General features: G+C 42.8%; 1 protein-coding gene across 1 annotated transcript in view; it reads left to right on the top strand.

The window, feature by feature from the left end:
• Positions 1 to 21,791, top strand: part of LOC126299170 (dystrophin, isoforms A/C/F/G/H) — a 2,370,611-nt gene that overhangs the window by 1,128,956 nt on the left and 1,219,864 nt on the right. Inside the window, exon 50 of the mRNA XM_049990931.1 lies at positions 12,888 to 12,986. Coding sequence (XP_049846888.1) covers positions 12,888 to 12,986 — 99 coding nt within the window. The remainder of the gene's footprint in view (positions 1 to 12,887; positions 12,987 to 21,791) is intronic.

The following is a 21,791-nucleotide window of genomic DNA, read 5'->3' on the forward strand; positions in this document are numbered from 1 at the left end:
ACTTTTCACCGAAATAATTAAGGACTGAAGAAAAGATTGGAAGGTCCTGTCCCGATAATGCGCAGCCATCGAATTACCGTCGACAGCAATGAGAGATATTTCGGTCCAAGGCATGACTGGCCCACTTCAGCGCTGAACTTTGAAAACTATGTGCTTGAGCCGTGTATTTGTACATTCATAGATGCCCATTACCAAGCGTCAAACATGTCTTTCACTCTTCGGTGAAGAGAACCTGACTGCTTTGGTCCAAGTTTGATTACAGACGTTTCCTCCATCTTTTAGGCAGGTTTTTACTGTTTCACTGGGGCTTTATACTGTTACTCGTAGTGGACACCCAGAAACCAAAATTTTCGTGTGGAGGCGGCTGCGTGCTGTGTAGGTCGACACTGCCCTCTTTGTTTCCTGCTACAAGGCAACACGTTCTCCTCTGTGTACGTATGGGTGTTATGTGTTACCATCTGGTGGTGTTTACCATTAGCGGCTACAAGGTAGATCTTCAACGTTGTTTTTCTCACTACAGTGGCTTAATATTCGAATGGCGTCGTTGTGATGCCGGCAGCCTCATGTACTGACAGTAGTTCTCGTCGTAAAGTGATTTTATTCGCACGGCCTAAGCAGGAAATGACCGTTCGAGTTACTTTGACAGACTCAGCTGTGTACATAAACCGCATTGTTCCGTCTGTATTGGCGATACAGCTCGCTTTATTGAACTGCCCTGAGAATACAGGTTATCTTTTACAGGTGGCTGCAGGTACCGATTTCCTGTAGTCAGAAGAGTATTGAGAAAGAGGTTTCCGATAAAAGAACACAAACTATGCAACACATAAAGGTCTTATGTATAGTATAACTGCACGCTATTGTTCTTTGCAAGCAGTATCTAGCATTATCTCGATCAGAAGTTTGCGTGACGATGGAGTGGCTGTTACGACCCAGCCGTCCGCCACATTTAAACCCGCTCGGTAGTTTGCTGTGAGGCACTTGAAGCACCTGATTTACGATACATAACAGAGACAAATCAGTTGTTCTGCTGCAAAGTCTTTGCGAAAACTCAGAGGTAGTTGCAACATTTGATCTAACTGTATTTTTACAGCTGGCAATAAGACAATGTTCTTATTCGAGGCCTACTACAAATCGTTTGTAAACTTCAGAAATTATGTATACGCAGTTTCACTCCCATAGCCGCTGCGGAATTGGTAACCTTGTCCGTCACGTACCCTAGGTCTAGAATAACATAAAAATAAAAGTTTCCCGATTTATGGTGACTCTTCTTCTCACTCATATTCAGCCGCATTCAAATAACGGGTTTAGAGCTATCGGATTAGTTTGTTTTTCAAACATAATTGTTTATTAGTGTTATGGTTTTTCCTGACAACGAGAAACGATTACTAGTAGTATATGTAAAGGAAATAAACTCTCATCCTGTGGCAGCGATCTTGTTAGCTGCGACTGCGGCAGCTACTGCGACTATCTTTAGCCTCCAGCAATTCCTTCAGGAAACGTTTTATGAGTACCTCACAGTCCAAAACAAACTACACAAGATATCCCAATAGCCGTCAACCATCTCGGCAGTTATTTACCAATCTCTCCAACCAGTTGCGTGACAGTGGTAGTGTAGCCGGACGGCTATTGGGATATCTTGCCGTATACACCGTTCAGGAACATACTGCATCCTACCTACACCCACCATACACCATGAGCATGTCGGCTTTCTGTGCATTTGTAAGTACCATTGTCCGCCATGACTTTCTGCTTGGACTGTCACACAAGAACTGACTAGTAACTCGTAGTGCACTGAAAGAACACACAAGCACACTGTAAGCAAACACAACAAAATCGCACCTAGCAACTACGCAGGTTGAATGGCACAAACAAGCGTCGGTGTGGAAACTTTTCAAAATACGATATCTCGTAAACGTCTCGCGCTACACTCGTGCAACAAACACCACTGGATTCTAATTACTTTTAGTCTGTTGATGCCAATAGCCAATGTTACATTTAAAATGAGTGTGTTTGGACAAAAAGTACACTTTCTAAGAATTATTACAACCCGTTTATTGGCTAAAAATACGAGCCCCGAATCACCAATCTATTGTGTGAACGCCGCGCATCAATAGCACATTACATTTCCACAATATTTGCGGCACAGGTTTTCAGTGATTAACCATGTATATTCCATATATGTGTGTGCCAGTATTACTTCCCTGCTTTCCGTGACTGTCACGCAAGAAGAAAAGCAACTTGCATGGAAGCAAAAAATTTGCCTGCGCCAGAGTGCAGCAGAAGTTATCGTCGCTTTGCGGTGGTCGATGTCATCAAATGTTCCGGCTACGTTAATTGCCTCTGTTGTCGTTAACTTTCCAGTGACTGCTAAGTTTTGCTCCACCTCCCCCCTCCCCACCCAAAAGATTGCCTGAGTTGTGTACGTATTGTTTCGTCATTCTGATTTCCGTCTATTACACAAAAGCATGAAACCTCAAACCGCTATTTTACCGTGCAATCTTAAACGATTTTCTATGAGCTATCGAATTCACATACTAGGAGCGAATGATGGCGGTCCATCCATGAGATGAGAGTGGTAAGAAATCATTCATATGACGGGAGAATGTGGACATTACGGTGCCCGTGCTTTGTGAGTGAAACTAAGTTCAGCGAGTATTCAATTTTTATAACCAATTTTGATGGCATCTCTTCGACATTCTAAAGTCATAAAACACATGTAAGCATTTCTGAAAATGAGGAATTTGCTACGACCGAATATAAACTGAAGTGTTAGAGAGTCTTTCTGAAGGTATCTGACCTGAATGTTGCCTCGTAGGAAGTGAAGCTTGGTTGATAAACAGTTTAGAGAAGAAGAGAATAGAAGCTTTTGAAATATGTACTGTAGAGGAATGCCGAAGATTAGAGTGGTTTTTCTTTTCCAATCTCTGTCTTCCTCTACAGTTCTTATCCTCTACAGCTCCCTATACTACCGTGGAAGCTATTCCCTGATGTCTTAACAGACGTCCTATCATACTGTCCCTTCTTCTTGTCAGTGTTTTCCATATATTCCTTTCCTCTCAGATTCTGCGCTGAACGTCCTCACTCCATAACTTACAGTCCACTTCATTTTGAATATTCGTCTGTAGCACCGCATCTTAAATGCTTCGATTCTCTTCTGTTCCGGTTTCCTCTCACTCCACGTTTCAGTACCATACAATGCTGTGCTCCAAACGCAAATTCTCAGAAATTTTCTCGTCAAACTAAGGCCTATGTTCGACACTGGCAGACTTCTCTTGGCCAGTGCTAGTCTGCTTTTGATGTCCTTGCTCCGTCCGTCATGGGTCTTTTTGTTTCATACGTATCAGAATTGCTTAACTTCATCTTCTTCGTGCCTATCCTGATGACAAGTTTTTCACTGTTCTCGTTCTGCTACGTCTCATTACTTCGTCTTTCTTAGATTTACTCTCAGTCCATATTCTGTACTCATTAAACCGTTCATTCCATTCGACAGATCCTGTAATTCTCCTTCACTTTCCCTGACGATAGCAATGTCGTCAGAGAATCTTACCGCTGATATCCTTTTCTCTTGAATTTTAATTCCACTTTTGAACGCTTATTTTATTTCTGTCATTGCTTCTTCGATGTATAGATTGAAAAGTAGAGGGGCAAGACTGCAACCCTGTGTTACACGCAATTTAATCCGAGCAATTCGTTCTTGGTCTTCCACTCTTATTATTTATTTCCTTTTGGCTCTTGTGCATGTTGTATATCACCTGTCTATCTCTATAGTTTATCCCTAGTTCCCTCAGAATTTCGAACATCTTGCGCTATTTGACATTGTGGAACGCTTTCTCCAGGTCGACAAATCCTATGAGGCGTTGATTGTATTATTAATCAGGTGGTACTGAATCTAACTGGAGAGACAAGAATTTATGGTACAGCTTGACTAAAGGTAGAGATCACCCGAAATGACATATTTTGAGGCATCAAGGAACTGTCAGTTTGATATTGGAGAGAACTGTAGACGTATACGAAGCGATGATTCGGTTCGCAGGTTCAAATGGATATGGGCCGTAGTAGTTAGGCAGATGTGAAGAGGCCTGCACAGAGCAGACTAGCGTGGCGAGTTGGATAAAACCAGTCTTCGGACTAAAAACCAGGACAACAAAAACATAAAATGCACCAGATTCTCGCGATTACTTATAAATAGCGATTACACAACTGAGTAGTCTTTGGGTAATGTAAAATAATTTCCTAAAAAGCTCAACATTAATAATAGGCTCCTAGGAGTATAATTTGTCCTCCTTCGTTTGTGAATGTACTGCAGTGAAGTTGTTAGGACCAAGCTAGGACATTTTGATTAGCGAATAGGGGCCGTGACTGGGACAAGTTGATCGTGACATACGTTTTATTGCAATTTTAGAGCCAGCTGTAAATCACTATTGAGAACTACCTTGTGTAAATACAGTAAAGTAGAAAGATCCGTGCCGATTTTATCCGATAAGTTAATATCATCAGTTCTGAGCTTATTCAAGTTTTGTTTTGACTTTTAATAACCACTTATTATGACTGCTGATAGGCGTTCATGCTCTGAGGTGCGCTTCCATTTTCTATATGTCTACTACCACACTTGCCCGCTGTTTGTCGTACCCATGAAACATCACGCTGCCGGAACCGTATGCCACACGAAAACAAGTCATTATGATTTAATCTGATGCCTCATTAACACTTACCGTCCATATTTTTTCTGTATGATAAAGCGAGGAAGCAGACATATACAGGACAGGGCAAAGAAGCAAATTTGCCTCTCTTTAAGTCCAAATTTACAGTTCTCTCCACATTTGCACAAAGACTTTCAAGTCGTGAGTAGTGTCCTGGCACTGCTCGGTTATAATATCTTAAATTGCCTTATTGATGCACACTTACGCTTAGACAGGAAGATAATGTTTGCCGAAGCAATATGTGGCTTAGGACCTACATGTACGACGACCCTTTCAGTGCGGATATCTCAGTAAGTTCGCGGTGGATCACACCCATAAAAGCGAACTGAAGTTTTTCCTGTAGACGTGGCGATGATCTATATCGGTCGTTTCGTTGATATTTGGAACTGCAGTCACCCTATACACTGATGCCCAGCGTTAAGCATAATTAAGAAATGACATGGTAATTGTTGGGCAGGATTTCGACAGAATTAGAGAGTAATGTAGAGCATCATCACAAGACGGTGGACGTACAACATTGTCCAAGCTGTAGTTAGATACATGTAAAAACCTGGGAAAATCTCTTCGAGAAAACCATCCACCAAAGCATTGACTGTGACTGCTGCATAGCTCGTAAGAAAGCAGTTTGGGACAACTCCAGCTCTGAAAAATCATGTTTGGGCTTACGGTGCCTCACGTGTCTACCTTAGAATGTTAACAGTATTCCTCTGACAGCCATCGAAGAAAACAATCTCAGTAGCACCATTTAATGTGATGCTTTTCCACACCATGACACGAGCACCACATCTCTTTTCATAGTGGCGTCGTGATTGTACCACAACTGATTCCTCTCCACAGTAAACACTGTGTAAACACAATCGAGATTCATCTGCGAAGAACATGTTCCTCCATTCCTTCGTGGTCCAATCTCGATATTGTTGATTCCGTAATGCATAGGCCCGTCTCTACACTCCTTGATGATTGGGTCGCAGACCTTCTACTTGGAGTATCAGACACGCAGTTTGTCGAGAAACTACGACTCCAAAGGCAGCAGTAAGTTCTGCAGACATTTATGTTGCACATATTGCTGAATTTCTTTGTGCACTTAAGCTCAGATATCGGCCATGTTAGCGAGCTGTTTTCCGTGGGCCGGCCGTTGTGGCCGAGCGGTTCTAGGCGCTTCTGTCCGTAACGGCGTTGTTGCTACGGTCGCAGGTTCGAATCCTGCCTCGGGCATGAATGTGTGTGAAGTCCTTAGGTTAGTAGTTCTAAGTCTAGGGGACTGATGACCTGATATGTCAAGTCCCACGGTGCTTAGAGCCATTTGAACCATTTGTTATCCTCGGTTTACCTTGTACTGACGTACGATAACAGTTTTGTGTTAATTGGAGCCGTGGTGAAAGCATTAAAATGGCTTTTTGTAGCGTACTAAATCCTGCTAGGACTGTCGCCTGTGTCTAACCTCCTTCCTGGAATTCTGCACTGCAAAATATGGCCCAATAGGCGCTTTTAGATTGTAAAAATCACCACGAGATTACACTCGCTTCACAAGCAGCGAACCGGGAACATTGTATCTTGTTCACAATTTTTCGTTACCCTCGAAACATGTGCCTCTTAGAAGCACGGGTACTGTTTTCGTGTACTAGAAGCAGGATTATGGTGTATGCGGAAATACTGACGGCGATTTACAGCATTGCATACGTCTCCTCTTTCAGTTCTCGTATTTTCTCTATTGTGTCTAGCTTCTGAATAAGTACATTAGTTATAAACAATTCATTGCACAATGCATTCTTGATAATCAATACCAATGAAATTCATCGTGTCATTTGCAGCAACTACCATAGCTTTCTCTTGAATGTTATGTTATAGTTATCTATTAGTCCTGGTTCTAATCCGGTCGAAGGAAAATTTTAATTTATTTTTAAACGACTCAGCAGTTCTCTCATACGAAAACCAAATCACACTTACAAAACTTCACAACACCAACCAGGAACTTAGTATTGTTGACTTTTCCCTGCCATTTACATGAACTTACATTAGCGATCACTATTAACACGCGGGATCTTCAAGCAGACTTCTAGTTAATGTGACGACATGCTTTTTACTGTAGTGGAAACAACACAATTTTTATCTTCACACTGTCGACTTGGATCCTTGTTGTTTAAAGTTTCATCATCTGAGGTTAGAGTCCAGTCACACACATCCCACCACTTATGTTAGTGTTACCTGCACGTTTCACAGGTTTTGTACCTTTCGACGTTCAAAAGATGATCGTCCCCAAACCTTGTTGTACACTGGGCGTGTGTTAATACCTTTACCAGTAGCAATGCTTTCCAAAAAAGTGAGTAGTGTACACGCAAATTAAATGGGTTTATCCTGTGTTGTACTCGTCTCCGACTGGAATTAATGCAAAGCTACATACACTGAAGAGCTAGAGAAACTGGTACACCTGCCTAATATCGTGTAGGGCACCCGGGAGTACGCACAAGCCCCGCAAAACGACGTGGCATGATCTCGACTAATGTCTGACGTAGTGCCAGAGGGAACTGAAACCATGAATACTGCAGGGCTATCCATAAATCCGTTAAGAGTTCGATCGGTTGCAGATCTCTTCTGAACAGCACTTCCAAGGCATCCTAGATATGCTCAGTAATGTTCATGTCTGGGGAGTTTGGCGGCCAGCGAAATTCTTTAAACTCAAGGAATGTTCCTGGAGCCACTGTGTAGTTATTATGGACGTGTTGGGTGTCGTATTTTCCTGCTGTAATTGCCCAAGTCCGACTGAATGCAAAATTGACATGAATTGATGCAGGTTATCGGACGTATGTGTCACCTGTCAGAGTTGTATGTAGACGCATCGGGGGTCCCATATCGCTCCTACTACACACGCTCCGCATTATTACAGAGCCTCTACCAGCTTGAACAGTCTCCTGCTGACATGCAGGGTCCATGGATTCATGAGGTTGTCTCCATACCCATACACGTCATTCCACGCAATACAGTTTGAAACGAGACATGTCCGACAAGGCAACACGTTTTCAGTCATCAATAGTCCAATGTCAGTGCTGATGGGCCCAAAAGAGGCGTAAAACTCTGTGTTGTGCAGTTACCGAGGGTACACGAGTGGGCCTTCGGCTTCGAAAGCCAATTTCGATGATGTTTCGTTGAACTGTTCGCACGCTGACACTTGATGACGCCCGCTGCTGAAGGGTTGGCCTTCTATCTCGTTGAACGATTCTCTTCTGTCGTCGTTGGCCCCGTTTTTGCAGGACATTTTTCCGGCGGAGCGATGTTGGATATATGATGTTTTACCGGATTCCTGTTATTCACGGTACACTCGTGAAATGAAATGATCGTATGGGAAAATCCCTGGGAGACAACACCACGTTCAAACTCACTTAAATCTTGATAACCTGCCATTGTAGAAGCAGTAACCGATCTAACAGCTGCGCCGGACACTTTTTATCTTAGAGGCATTGCCGACCGCAGCGCCGTCTTCTGCCTGTTTACATCTCTCTGTATTTGAATACAGGGAACTTCTGTGTATAATGCATCTCACCATCGAAATAACCTCCACAATGAGTTCTTGCTAACGCTATTTTCCTACTTAGTGACAAAATCTTAAAGTTCACGACCTTGCTAGGATTCGAAATTTCAGAAGGTCATGATGTTGCCATGGTTCGAACCTGGAACCCGCTGATCCGTAGTCAGACGCGTTACCACTTGCGCACCCGAATCGACCCACGCTGCTTTACCTGTGCTGATAGTGTTAGATAGGAGGAAATCAACACTAAGATTTGCTAAGAATGTTACTGTGATTTGAGTCGTAGTTCATGATTGCAGTGTCAATGAACGATGGTACGTTTTACATGTTACGCCCATCTTGGTTTCTGAAAGTGTATTTCACATGATTCTGATAGCTGACATTCTTGGATATAGCATACGGACTCATTTTGGGCAAGTTTAATGATGCTGCGGGGAGCAGCGAAGAGAATGCCCACCCTTATGCATATCGCTCTTTAAATGGATGGAGCGTAAACGCACCGACTTTCGGAAGGCCTCAACTGTCACCGTTCATAAAATTGCTACCGATTGTTATCCAGCCGCGCGGGGTAGCCGTGCGGTGTGAGGCTCCTTGCCACGGTTCGCGCGGCTCCTCCCGTCGGAGGTTCGAATCCTCCCTCGGGCATAGGTGTGTGTGTTGTCCTTAGCGTAAGTTAGATTAAGTAGTGTGTAAGCCTAGGGACCGATGACCTCAGCAGTTTGGTCCCATAGGAATTTATCACAAATTTCCAATTGATACCCAAAAGTTATAAACGCATTTTCCGTCACTAAATAGCTAAACCTTTCGCAGAAAAGGTACAGAAAAACCTACTTACTTCGTGTGACGCCTCTCTAACACACATACAGGTTCGTCTTCGCCAGAGCTTCAGGCAATAACAGAGTGTTTTCGATCATGTGATCAAATCTTATAATTTAACCATTTTTTAAGCTTTAACTACGTAGGAATAAGAAATTTTATGAGAATATTGACCGAAAATGCTGTTTAAATGTTATGATAACTGAGAATAACAACAATGCTAACCATATTTTTAACATAGGAACATAGCCTATTGCGCTGCTCATGCTTACGGTGTCCCTAGCAGGTAGGCTGTCCTCCAAATGTTCGACGTTTTCAGTTCTGCCCATCACTTCTGCCGGCCGCTGTGGCCGAGAGGTTCTAGGCGCTTCAGTCCGGAACCGCGATGCTGCTACTGTCGCAGGTTCGAAACCTGCTTCGGGAATTGATGCGTGTGATGTCCTTAGGTTAGTTAGGTTTAAGTAGTTCTAAGTCTAGGGGACTGATGACCTCAGATGTTAAGTCTCATAGTGCTTAGAGCCATTTGAACCATCACTTCTTCAGCACACACACACACACACACACACACACACACACACACACACACAGTTTACGCGCACCACCCTGGAACAGCCGCGCCATGTCACTTGACACTGTACTGATGTTAGGAGCACAGTACGGCAGCCCAATTGTAATGTCACTCGTCAGGCTTGCATGCTTGTTAATAGAGATGTGAAATTCAACGAGTATCAGAAGTGGGTGGAAGCGAGTGCAGGCAGCGCCGGGCTCGGATGGGGCGCTGCGTGGCAGGGAGGTCACGCCCGCCACAGCTCCGCTGCGCGGCCATCGGCTGCATTAGTGATAGATTAAAGCTGCGTGCGGCTCGCCAACACAACTTCGATCTCCGGCGGCAACCGCAGAGTCTGCCTTCTCACCTTTGCACGTCACGCTACTCACGTGGAACACTGGAAGCGCTTCGCAGCAGGGCCGGCGTTCACTGAGAATTTAACAACGGGGCGGGCAGCGAAAGAAATAAAGAGGAAAATGGTCTTGAGTGATTTTGCTAAACTAAGTATGTTAATGGAAATTTAAAATTAGTGTATAATATAGGATGACAATTACTGAACTACATGAAATAAAATCATCGACACTTCTGAGTGGTTTGCATTAGGACGTTGAAACTGCACGATTGGCAGCGGGGTATAATAGGAATTAGTATGGTTTGGTTTATCTAAGAAGCCCACTTTCATTTGGATGGGTTCGTCAATAAGCAAAATTGGCTCATTTGGGGCACTGACAATCCGCATTTCGCTATGGAGAAGTCTCTTCGCCCTCAAAGGGAGACCGTGTGGTGTTCACTATCCAATCACGGAATAGTCTGTGCGATATTCCTTGATGGCGTGGTGACTACCGAACGGTACGTGAAGGTTTTGGTAGATGATTTCATCCTTATTATCAAAAGTGACCCTAATTTTGACAAGATGTGGTTCACGCAAGACGGAGCTCGACACCATCGAAGCAGGAGAGTGTTTGATGTCCTGGAGGAGCACTTTGGGGACCGCATTCTGTCTCTTGGGCACTTAGAGGCCACTGGCATGGGCCTAGATTGGCCTCGATATTCTCCGGATCTGAACACATGCGAATCCATTTTGTAGGGCTATACTAAAGACAAGGTGTACAGCAATAACCCCAAAACCACTGCTGAGCTGAAAACAGCCATTCAGGAGGTCATCGACATCATCGGTATTCCGACACTTCAGCGGGTCATGCAGAATTTCGCTATTCGTCTGCGCCACATCATCGCCAATGATGGCAAGCATATCGAACATGTCATAACCTAAATCCGAATGTCTGTAGTGATGTTTACATGTTGAATGTGTGTGCTCTCTGTAGTTTGTAACTAATTTACCTTTTCTTTTCGTGTAGTTCAATAATTGTCACCCTGTATCAGTTTGGACTTACGACAGTGGGACGTGGACTTTTAAAAATTATGATTTAGCACAATAGCTGCGTGTCAAATTATTAAAGGTGCCAATTTCTATCGAACAAAGACCATCCTCAGGCATAATGTCGTTTTTTATAATGTTTGACTGTAACAAGTAGTTTCAATAAGATGACAAACAGTTATTGTGCCAAATCATTATTTTTCAAAAATATTTAAAGGCTGTAGATTACCGCCTTCTTAAAATAAGATGTTATATCCATTCCCAAACTGAGAGTTGCTCTGCGTATAATGGACCGATGCATGATGGAAAATACTAGGAAAGATACTGACGTTATTATAACTGTCGGGAAAATGAAATGGAGGCGGTAGAATGTCGAGGATGGTAGACAGGTCAAGAAAGCCACATTAGAAGTGATGAGAAGAATATGAGAAAACGACCAGCTGGAAGACAGGAAGGTGTTGTTAGAAAATGTGTGAATCACAATTCATGGAAGTCTGTGGAGGAGGCCTTTATCAAGGCAGGTGGTAAATAACTGATGATAATGACTTAGTAGTAGTTGTTCCACATTTAGAACGCTCGAGATTATGTGGTAATTCTTCTGTCCAGTAACAGCAATAAAAATTCGTATTACAAATGTAATAGGGAAACGTAAGAACACCATGCTCGATGTACGTAATTTCTATCTTTTCTCTTTAATTTAATTATGTATGCTGTGATGCTTCATGTTTGTGGGCAAATATAGACCACGAAATGTGTGAATTAATGAGTATACTACTTCTTTCTGGATGTAAATAATCTGCAAACAAAATTTTTACAGCGTAATACGTAATGACAACCTTGCTTTAACTTGCATCGTAATATTACTTACGAAGTCTAAAATACGAGATTGGTGCGGGGACTAGCAGATGACCTTGAAAGTAAATATCTGTAGCGTATTGCTCGTAAACAGGCGGAAAGATCGATTACCGTAGGATTACCCTCCTGACGACAAATGGACCAAAAAAGTAAGTGCCGTAAAATTCCTATGAGTAAACATTCGGAACAAACTAAAGTGATATAATTACAGAAAATTAGTTGTGACTTGAGGAATGTAGATGTAAATTTAGAATACATTTCTCATGTATGTACCGAGCGGGGTAGCCCAGTGGTTAGCGCACTGGACTCGCAGTCGAGAGGATGACGGTTCAAATCCGCTTCCGTCCATCCTGGTTTATTTTCCGTAATTTCCGTAAATCGGTTAAAGCGAATGCCAGTATGGTTCCTTCGATACGGCACGACCGCTTACTCTCTCAATCCGTTCCTAATCCGAGCTTGTACTGTGTTTCTAATGACCTTGTTGTCGACGGGACGTTAAACACTGGGTGAGCACATGTTTTTCAACGATTGTTACCCATGTTTTCTGTTCCGTTTTATATTCCTGTTCTGGGATTTTTCTTGACACCCGTCTCACTATGTTACTGAACAGGCGCTGAAGACCTTGCTGTCGTGCGCCCAAAACCACTCTACTACTACTACTACTACTACACTAATCTCCTCCTCTTCCTCATCATCATCTATGACTTCTATTAAGAACTGAATATCTGCGTGACTTAGAACACCGGCCGTATATCGATGTCACAATAAATTAGTTACGTATCTTTCCTCGCATATGTTCCGCTACTTATGACGCCGTATCTTAGTGACGCGTATAGAAACTCCTGAAATTTAAATAATTTCTTACACACTTCTTGCTTATTTGACTTTATGGCCATGGTAAACCATATACAACAAAACGCACTCATAGGGAAAGATTTTTGGTGTTGTCTTTCTGCTCATTCCAGTGTTGAAATCGTGCTGTTAACGCATGCGCGCTACTTACTTCAGGAACTGAAAGAACTGGCTGTGAGCTTAACTGCGATGACGAAGTGGTGTTTTTGTTTACAGATTCGTGACTCGTTGGCTGTAGAAGAAGAGATGCTACGTCAACAGACTGTCGTCGTTGGAGACGTGGAGGATATCCTCCAGGTCCTCGACAAGCAGAAGGTAAGTGAATCTTACCAAATCATATTAATGGTGATGACATCCTTCCTCATACTGTGTGGGATACAATGTTAGTTAAGAGGTAGGTCTGGTCGAACTACGGACTACGGACTATGGACTATGAAAGTACCTCCTCCCGTAACTCACATTCAGACGCAAAATGTTCTCTGGACTGCAGTTAACACTACATTGTGCGATATTATATATTTTAAGAGTGAAGTTTTAATACAGCGATTGGGAATATGAATATTTAATACGAGCTGTTTGTGGTGTCACCGCCAGACACCACACTTGCTAGGTGGTAGCCTTTAAATCGACCGCGGTCCGGTAGTATACGTCGGACCCGCGTGTCGCCACTATCAGTGATTGCAGACCGAGCGCCGCCACACGTCAGGTCTAGAGAGACTTCCTAGCACTCGCCCCAGTTGTACAGCCGACGTTGCTAGCGATGGTTCACTGAATTCTACGCTCTCATTTGCCCAGACGATAATTAGCATAGCCTTCAGCTACGTTATTTGCTACGACCTAGCAAGGAGCCAGTATCCGTACTATTGATATTGTGAATCATGTACCATAAACAGCGACGTTCTCCATTAATGGATTAAAGTTAAGTATTCCACCAGCTATGTCCGTTTTTCTCAATTCTAATTCCCTTGTCATGTTCCAGACCTCACGCCAGCCTGCGTGAGCTAAAACGCGTGCATTTTGGCTTCCTTCAGTAACACGGCTGGCTCTCCTGCCAACCACAACACTGTTATCAAAAATATAGTAGTATTCGAATTGTGTTAGGAATCGGAGCGTTCCGCCTTTAGGAACGATGATTGTTATGAATACCGCACTCTAACTCGGCACCCTCTAGGTACCGCTGGGAAAACTCATGCCGCAGTTACGATGCTAAATCCTCAACAGGACGCGTTCTTATGCTGTCGGAGGAAGATGATGGTAATTAATTTTGTGAGGGCAGTAGCCATGGTAGCATTGTAGAAGTAACGTCTTCAGTGATCTACTTACTACCTTTGTGGGCGGAGTACGGGACCTTAGATATTCGTCTGATATTTCATTAACAAAGGCAATGAAATCTACACAAACTTCTTTCAGACGTAAATTTATTGCCTCTGCCCCCCCCCCCCCCCCCCCACCCGTCGTTTTCCACCACTTAACTTGCCTACCGAAGATAATGATATCAGTATGGTAAATATATCCCTCGGAAAGTAGTGATTATTATACAAGGGACAATTATTTCATGGAGGTCAATGCAGGTGAGCAGGTGAGCAAACTACTTGAGAAAATATCTTCTGCGTTTCTTTACTTAAAATGGGTAAAATAATACGAAGATCAGTGTATCAAAATATTTGTAGTACGTTTCTATAGTTAATAATCGACACCTCAGAATGTCATTTTCGAAGAATCCTCAGTCTCTCTTCTGCCCTCTGGGCTCCGCATTTCGTGTACGAGCGCTATATGACAGTTCTTGGTGCACCTGTTATTTCGATATTCGAGAAGAGCGGGTATTAAATTCCGTCCGATCGTCCTCATTTAAGTTTTCCGCACGTTTTGTAAATCACTTCGACTCAGTGTCAGTCCTTTCCTTCCCATTCCGTGCACGTGCCTCTCGAGGCTAGTTTTTCGCCTGTGATGATGAGACACCAAAACTCTGACTTCCGGCGTAGCTGTGCTGCCTTGTAACGCATAGGCCGCCTATTCGAACCCAGCGTCTGGCTTAAATTACTGCGTGTTCATTACAATGCAGTTCATAAGTTACATTGTTTTCGAATTTGATGTAAAAAATAAAACACAAATTGAAAGTAATAAAATCAGGTGTGGGGAGCATAAAAAGTATGTTTAGCAGTGGCGTGCTGGCTTTAGTCACAGAACAGATTTCATCAGTCATTGATCGGTCTTAGATCTGTTACTCCCAGCTTAGTTTCGGTTTTCTCCTTTGATACCTCTTAGGTCTGTAGTTTGTTAGCTGTGCTGGTAACCTGTCATTGTAAATCCGTTTCACGTATGCCAACCATTTGCTATGTAATTCTTTAATAATGATGGAGCTTTATGTATTTTGAACATTTCCATGAACTAAAAACTACGAGGTCCAATTTTCACTAGAAATCTATAAATAAATACACTTGGCAGGCAAGAGGACTAAGATCACTGATTCTGTATGTCACCGCAAGTCAAAAAACGAGGAAATCTGTTTTGAACAAATCAGACATAATTTCTTTCTTTCCTTCCGCTCTTTTCTTTCTTCTTTCGTTGTTGTTTGAGCTATTCCCATAAAGTTTTGAGCGTCATGGAATAGTTGTGTATCTTGCTAGTATCGTCAATGTAACTGTTTTGAAGCTGTAATAAAAGAAAAATGATTGACTTGAACGTCAACTCTACATTGCAGTTACTATAGACGCTTTAGAGTTCATGTTCACATCGAAGAACTAACGCTGTCCGTGATGTTTAAGAGTATCTGTTTCTGGAGGTCTTTTTCAGTTGATAGGCGCGACTTGGCGTTTCTTAAATTATCTAATCGTGTAATTATGAACACTTAAGAAGTGTTCCCTTTGTTAAAGTCCGCGGCATATAATGAGAGCGTGGAAGAGGATCCACCGAAAGTAATGTGCTCCTACAGATGTTAAACACAGGATCGAGGTAGTATTTATAACCGCTTTAGCGCAGTATGACATGCCGTATTGCCTGGCGGAGAGATTCGATCTCGTCCCATTCGCTGCACGAAGAAAGTGTTATGGTCACGGAAAGATTCGAGACCGACTAGAGCTTTTTCACATGGATGAATAATTTCTTAGATCCTGCGAAAAAATTGTTTTCGTTCTGGTATGACCCTCTAACTTAAAACGCATGCCGCTGATGCCTTGTTCTTGCCACAAGGCAAGTGACAATGCATTCGCTTCTAGGTTCCATACACAGCAGCGTTTTCAGAATTATTTGTGTCTCGCGCCTGGGTAGGAGAAAAGTTGTAGCTGATTCATTTTGACTGAAGATTTGCTCGTGAACTTCTGTAGCTGATAGTAGTGCCTGACGTCAGAGACTCGTGAAGCACGTCAGTTGTTTGCAAAGGTGCTATTTGTATAGCCACTGTACATATCCACGGCAGCAGCACGCAAACGGTTCGTGTTGTTCCAGAAATAGCACCACTCTTGTCTCGAAAGCTGATATGCATCCTTTTCTCCGCACGCTTTTGTAGGCGAGATCGGTTATCACGCAGTAAGTGGTACTGTGCCTCCTGCTCAGGATTTGGCCGACAAGTAAGAGTTTAGGCGATTACAAACTGATCATTATCATCTGATTGCGCCCTAATATCCAGGATTAATGACACTACTTTCTGAAAGTCTTAGTAGTGTCGGAGCATAAGCCAGTATGGCTGAACATCGGTTCTGGAAGAGTAGATTACGACGCTGAAACGCACCACTTCAATCACCAAGTACATCACTACAATTAATAGTTAGGCTTAAGACAACTATTTATACTTCGCAGGAAATTTAAGAGAATGTGCGAAACCTTCGTAATAAAAACCGCTCTGGGTTCTTTCTCTTCTTTATGTAATTCTTGTTATAGCTCGAGAATTAGTCTCCTTCAAACCATGGCAGAAATGAGTGATACATGTGCAGACGTCATTGGTATCCAGCAAGCCAGCTCATGGCATGCATCAAGGGGTACGCAATCCACTATAGGCTACGATCGTAACAATGTTCTATTTATGAGCATAAGGTGGAGGACCACTGCCATGAGTAACCGTCAAAAGCGAAGTGGCTGTAGTGGATGAGCAACTACACATCTGTCCTTGCCATAGGCTTTCCTCAAATTCAAAAACTATCAACGATTTCTGTGGCATACGTTATGGAGAAAATACAAATAATTAATACAAAAAACATTGGTTACTGCCTGTATTTTTTTCTCTTATTGTAATATACTATTGGTTGTCCAGTAAATGGTCTATTAGCTGAGAATAATCTTCTGAATTACACATAGGTCCTCAACTTCTAAATGCGGATATTCTTAGAAAAGTACCTAAGTGACATTATGGAGCTTGGATGTAGACATCTCGTTCACCTAACAATTAACAATCTTCATTTTGTTTTTGTTTTCTTTACTTTTTCAGTTGAAAGTGTTTTAAATGTTGTGACCTGTACGGGTTCTTCGAGCCCTGACAGGTTTCTAAAACTTTAGTATCCAGCTTAGGTGTTCAGACTGATTTTCCTCCCTATGCTGCTGTGTGCAGCTCTCTACTTGGAGCTGCCATGTAAAGAATTTTTCGTCACTTCTCTTTACATAATAATAAACAGCAAGATTTCAGCAGCTTAACACTCTGACATTTAGACCAACCAATAAATTCTTGCAGGAGTATACTGTGTAACTATGAATTGTCTACTGTGATGTTTGTCAGAAGAAATTACTCTCAAGTTACTGTGACCTTAGTGTCGTAATTAATGTACGTGGAACTGCCCCCAACCACCTCCCTCCCCCCCCCCCCCCCCCCACACCCCTCCTCCCGTCCAAATAAAAATCAGATATCAGATTTGATTGTTACTTGTATGATACGCCCGTTCCCTTTGGTATGTTGCATTTCATACAACTATAATTGTCAGTAAAGGGCGTTTTTCTTTGAACTCATACCCATGATAAAGATAATTTGTATGAAATACTTTAGGTAATCCACATGAAAATATGTGTTTGTAAATAGGCGTTGCACTGCCTTCGTTCGATCACTCATCCCCCAGAACAGCACCACAGGTAATACCAACAGCAAACAAGGACGCCAGTACAACTGGTGCAGATCACATGACGTCTCTAATGTTGCGCAGTTCATTACTTGGTAAAGATGTCGTTTTCCCAAGACCAGCGAGTTGTCATTGTCGAACAGTAGTTGGCCAGCCTATTGCATGCACGTGTTGTAGACGCATTTCATGGGAACATCCATACGCACCCGTGCCGAACAGTTGAACAGTAACGAGATTAATCTCCCGTTTCCGGGAATGTGGAACAGTTGCAGACAAGAAGAGAACCGGGGGACTATCAATTTTGACGGGTGCTTAACTACGCGAGGTGAGGGATATGATGCCGTGTTGTCTCTCAAAAAGCTGGAAGAAGGCTATCTGTACAATATCAGATTTCGTATAATCGTGCTCAGAAAGCTATGTATAAGTTAAAATTTCGTGCATATAATGTTCATAGTGGCGGAAATTTAGGACGCCGAATAAAGAAAAGCGTACTGTACATGATTTCGGTCAGTTAACACACTTCTTTATGCATACTTCTTTATGCAATACTCCCGTAAGAATAACACAGGCGGAAGTCCCTTATCTCGAGCAATTGAGCGGTTGGGGCCAAGTAAAGTATATACACGCTACCTCTCCTGTGGTGAGTTGAAGTCTCCAGAACACAAAATGAGATAATGACATCTTAAAGAGAAAGAAATAAGAATTCTATATATACCTATAATGATATAGTTTAAAGAAAAAAACAAATGTAAAATATACTAAAGAGTATTGCCTCTCTGGGTTGTCTCTGGGTGCCTCACACTCTCACACGACAGCAAAAAAAGAACCTATTGGGTCACGTTTAGTGACTTATCCCGAGTCATCCAGCTGGAGTATTGCGCAACTTTTAATGTTTGCGATCTAGTTTTCGTGCGGCGCGAGGGCTTATCAGTGTCACTTCCTGTGTCGCTCTCTCTCTCTCTTAGGGAAGTGTTGTGTCTTTAACTCTGAGTTCTTTATTGATATCACAGAACTAGACCATGTTTTCTCCATTGATGATGCGTAGTTTCGCGTTAGTGGATACCTGAATAGTCAGAACACAAGAATTTGGTCAACCTTTTTCATGAAAACACCATTCACGGTCAGAAAATCGGAATGTGGTGTACCGTATGGCGTCGTCGAATAGCGGTCAGTATTCTCTAAGAAACTACAGTCAGTAGTGTTGTCTACCAAGACATCATTACACAAATTCTTTCGCTTTTTTTTGGCAGTTGCTGTTGTTTGGTTTAGGCAAGGCGGGGCCAATGGTCACACATCTAATGACAAAATTCAATTCTTTCGCAAATTTTTTGGTGATCGAATCATCAGTAAAGGATTATGGCCACGACGTTTTCCCTATTTAACGTCTCCTAACTTCTTCCTATTGCGCTATCTTGAACGAAGAGCCTATAAAATCAGGGTGCACACAATTTGGAACAGAAGAGTAAAGCCGCGCGGGGTAGGCGAGCGGTCTAGGGCGTCTTGTCACGGTCTTCGCGGCTTCCCCCGTCGGAGGTTCGAACCCTCCCTCGGGCATGGGTATGTGTGTCGTCCTTAGTTCAAGTTAGATTAAGTAGTGTGTAAGGTTAGCGACCGATGACCTCAGCAGTTTGGTCCCATAAGACCTTACCACAAATTTCCAAATTTTTTGAAGGGTAACACAACTATGGAAGTTAACATCAGTGTCAACGTGGCCCACAGAGTGGTATCAGACATGGTAAAACCAGTGAACGGGGCAACACTTTTGAGAATTTGTTATAAAAGACCTGATTGTGTCGGCGCGCGAGATTGTGAAATAAATGTAAGTACTTTTTGATATCCGGGACTTTGCCTAGTAATTTTCCGAAGGTAGCCGCTTTCTTCCAGCATTGGGTGCAAGTATGATAGGACTGCTTTTGTCCTGTATATGCATAAATGAACTGGTGGACACGTTGAGCAGCAATCTGCGACTGTTCGCTGAGGACAATGAGATGTACGGGAGAGTGTCGTCCTTTAGTAACTGTAGGAGGGTACTAGATGACTTAGATGAAATGTCTGGTTGGTGTGATGAATATCAGCTCGCACAAAATGTGGTAAAATGTGAGTTAAAGCAAATGCCGTAATGTTCGAATACAGCATTGGTAGCGTGCTGCTTGACACAGTCCCGTCGGATAAAAATCTTGGCGTAACGTTGCAAAACGATATTACACGGAACGAGCACGTAAGTGTAGCTCCTCTGTGAAAGAGGACGCCTATACAGGCACACCACTTGTGCGACCATTCTACTGCTCGAGCGTCTGGGATCCCCACCAGGTCGGATTAAACGAACACATCGAAGCACTTCAGTGGCGAGCTACTAGGTTGGTTGCCGGTTGGTTCGATCAACACTAGAGTATTACGGAGGTGCTTCGTGAACTCAAATGGAAATCCCTGGAGGGAAGAAGTCTTTTTCGCGGAACACAACTGAGAAAATCTAGAGAATCGGGTTTTGAAGCTGACTGCAGAACTATTCCTTTTCCGCCAGCATACATTTCGATTAAGGACGACGAAGGTAGGAGAAAATGGGGCTCGTATGGAAGCATAGACACTTATTTTTCCCTCGCTCTGTTTGTGAGAAGAACAGGAAAGGAAATGAATAGTAGTGGTACAAAGTACTCTCCGGCATTCACCATACGGTGGCTTGCTTAGTATATGTACGGATATAGATGTAGAAGAAACTTCTGAAGGTCTTGTTAGTAAGCAGCGACTTCTGGAGAAGTTCCGTTGGCGGGAACAGGAAATGGCCATTGGAAATGTCTGAATTATGTTCTGGAGACTGATTGGCTGAATGGGTGGGGAAAAAAATTGGAGAAGAGATCTGGATGTCGCTAAATGAGGAGTCGGCCGACGGCTCTCTCGTGATTAGGGGAGGTGTTGTGGCGTCTTGTTTTTTAAAGTGCTTAACTTTCTGAAGATGGGAGTTAGTGATCCTTCGCGGTCGACAAAGTAGATTTTCAACTACAGTAAGACTACAACAATCTGAAGAGTGTTTCCGTACGCAGGCGTTGAATTCTGTTTAGTTCCGCAATGAACGAAGTAGATGTCGCAAGGTTTAATAGGAGTCAGTAAATTGTATTGTTTCCGTGAAAATTTGAGTGTGCTATTTTTGTGTGACACTTTCCTATTGCCCTAAAACTTTATTCTTGTTTTGTTGCTGTGGAGATTGTCGGTTGAAGTTGCTAGGAGCGAACTGTAAGCGTGTGTCAACTGTTTTGTGTTGTTGTGATCTTCAATCCGAAGACTGGTTTGATGCAGCTGTCTATGCATCTCTATCCTTTGGAAGCCTCTGTATCTCCGAATAACTAGTGCAACCTACATTCATCTGAACCTGCTTACTGCGTTCTTGTATTGAGTACCTCCTCATTAGTTTCGCATTCTACCCATATAATCCTCACCATGCTTCTGTAGCACCCCCTTTCAAAAGCTTCTACTCTGTCTTGTCTGAGCTGTTTATCGCCCACATCTCACTTCCCTACAAGGCTACACCTCAGACAAATACTTTCAGAAACGACTTCTTCGGTACTTCAGCCATCATCAGTTGTTTTACTGCTCAAATGCCGGCCGGAATGGCCGTGCGGTTCTAGGCGCTACAGTCTGGAACCGAGCGACCGCTACGTTCGCAGGTTCAAATCCTGCCTCGGTCATGGATGTGTGTGATGTCCTTAGGTTAGTTAGGTTTAATTAGTTCTAAGTTCTAGGCGACTGATGACCTCAGATGTTAAGTCGCGTAGTGCTCAGAGCCATTTGAACTGCTCAAATAACAAAATCATTTACTACTTCTAGTGCCTCATTTTGTAGTTTCATTCCATCAATATCGGCTGATTTAATTCGACTTGTTTTGCTTTTGTTGATGTTCATCCTTTTCTCCTTTCAAGATACTGCTCTTCCAACTCCTTTGCTGTCTCTGACAGAATTACAGTGTTATTGGCAAAATCCAAAATTTTTATTTCTTATCCCAGAAGTTTAATTCCATCTCCAAATTTTTCTTGCGATGCTTTCTGCCCAATGCACGGATGGGCTACAACCCTGTCTCGGTCTCTTCTGA

This window comes from Schistocerca gregaria, chromosome X, assembly GCF_023897955.1.
Source record: "Schistocerca gregaria isolate iqSchGreg1 chromosome X, iqSchGreg1.2, whole genome shotgun sequence".
Lineage (NCBI taxonomy): Eukaryota > Metazoa > Arthropoda > Insecta > Orthoptera > Acrididae > Schistocerca > Schistocerca gregaria.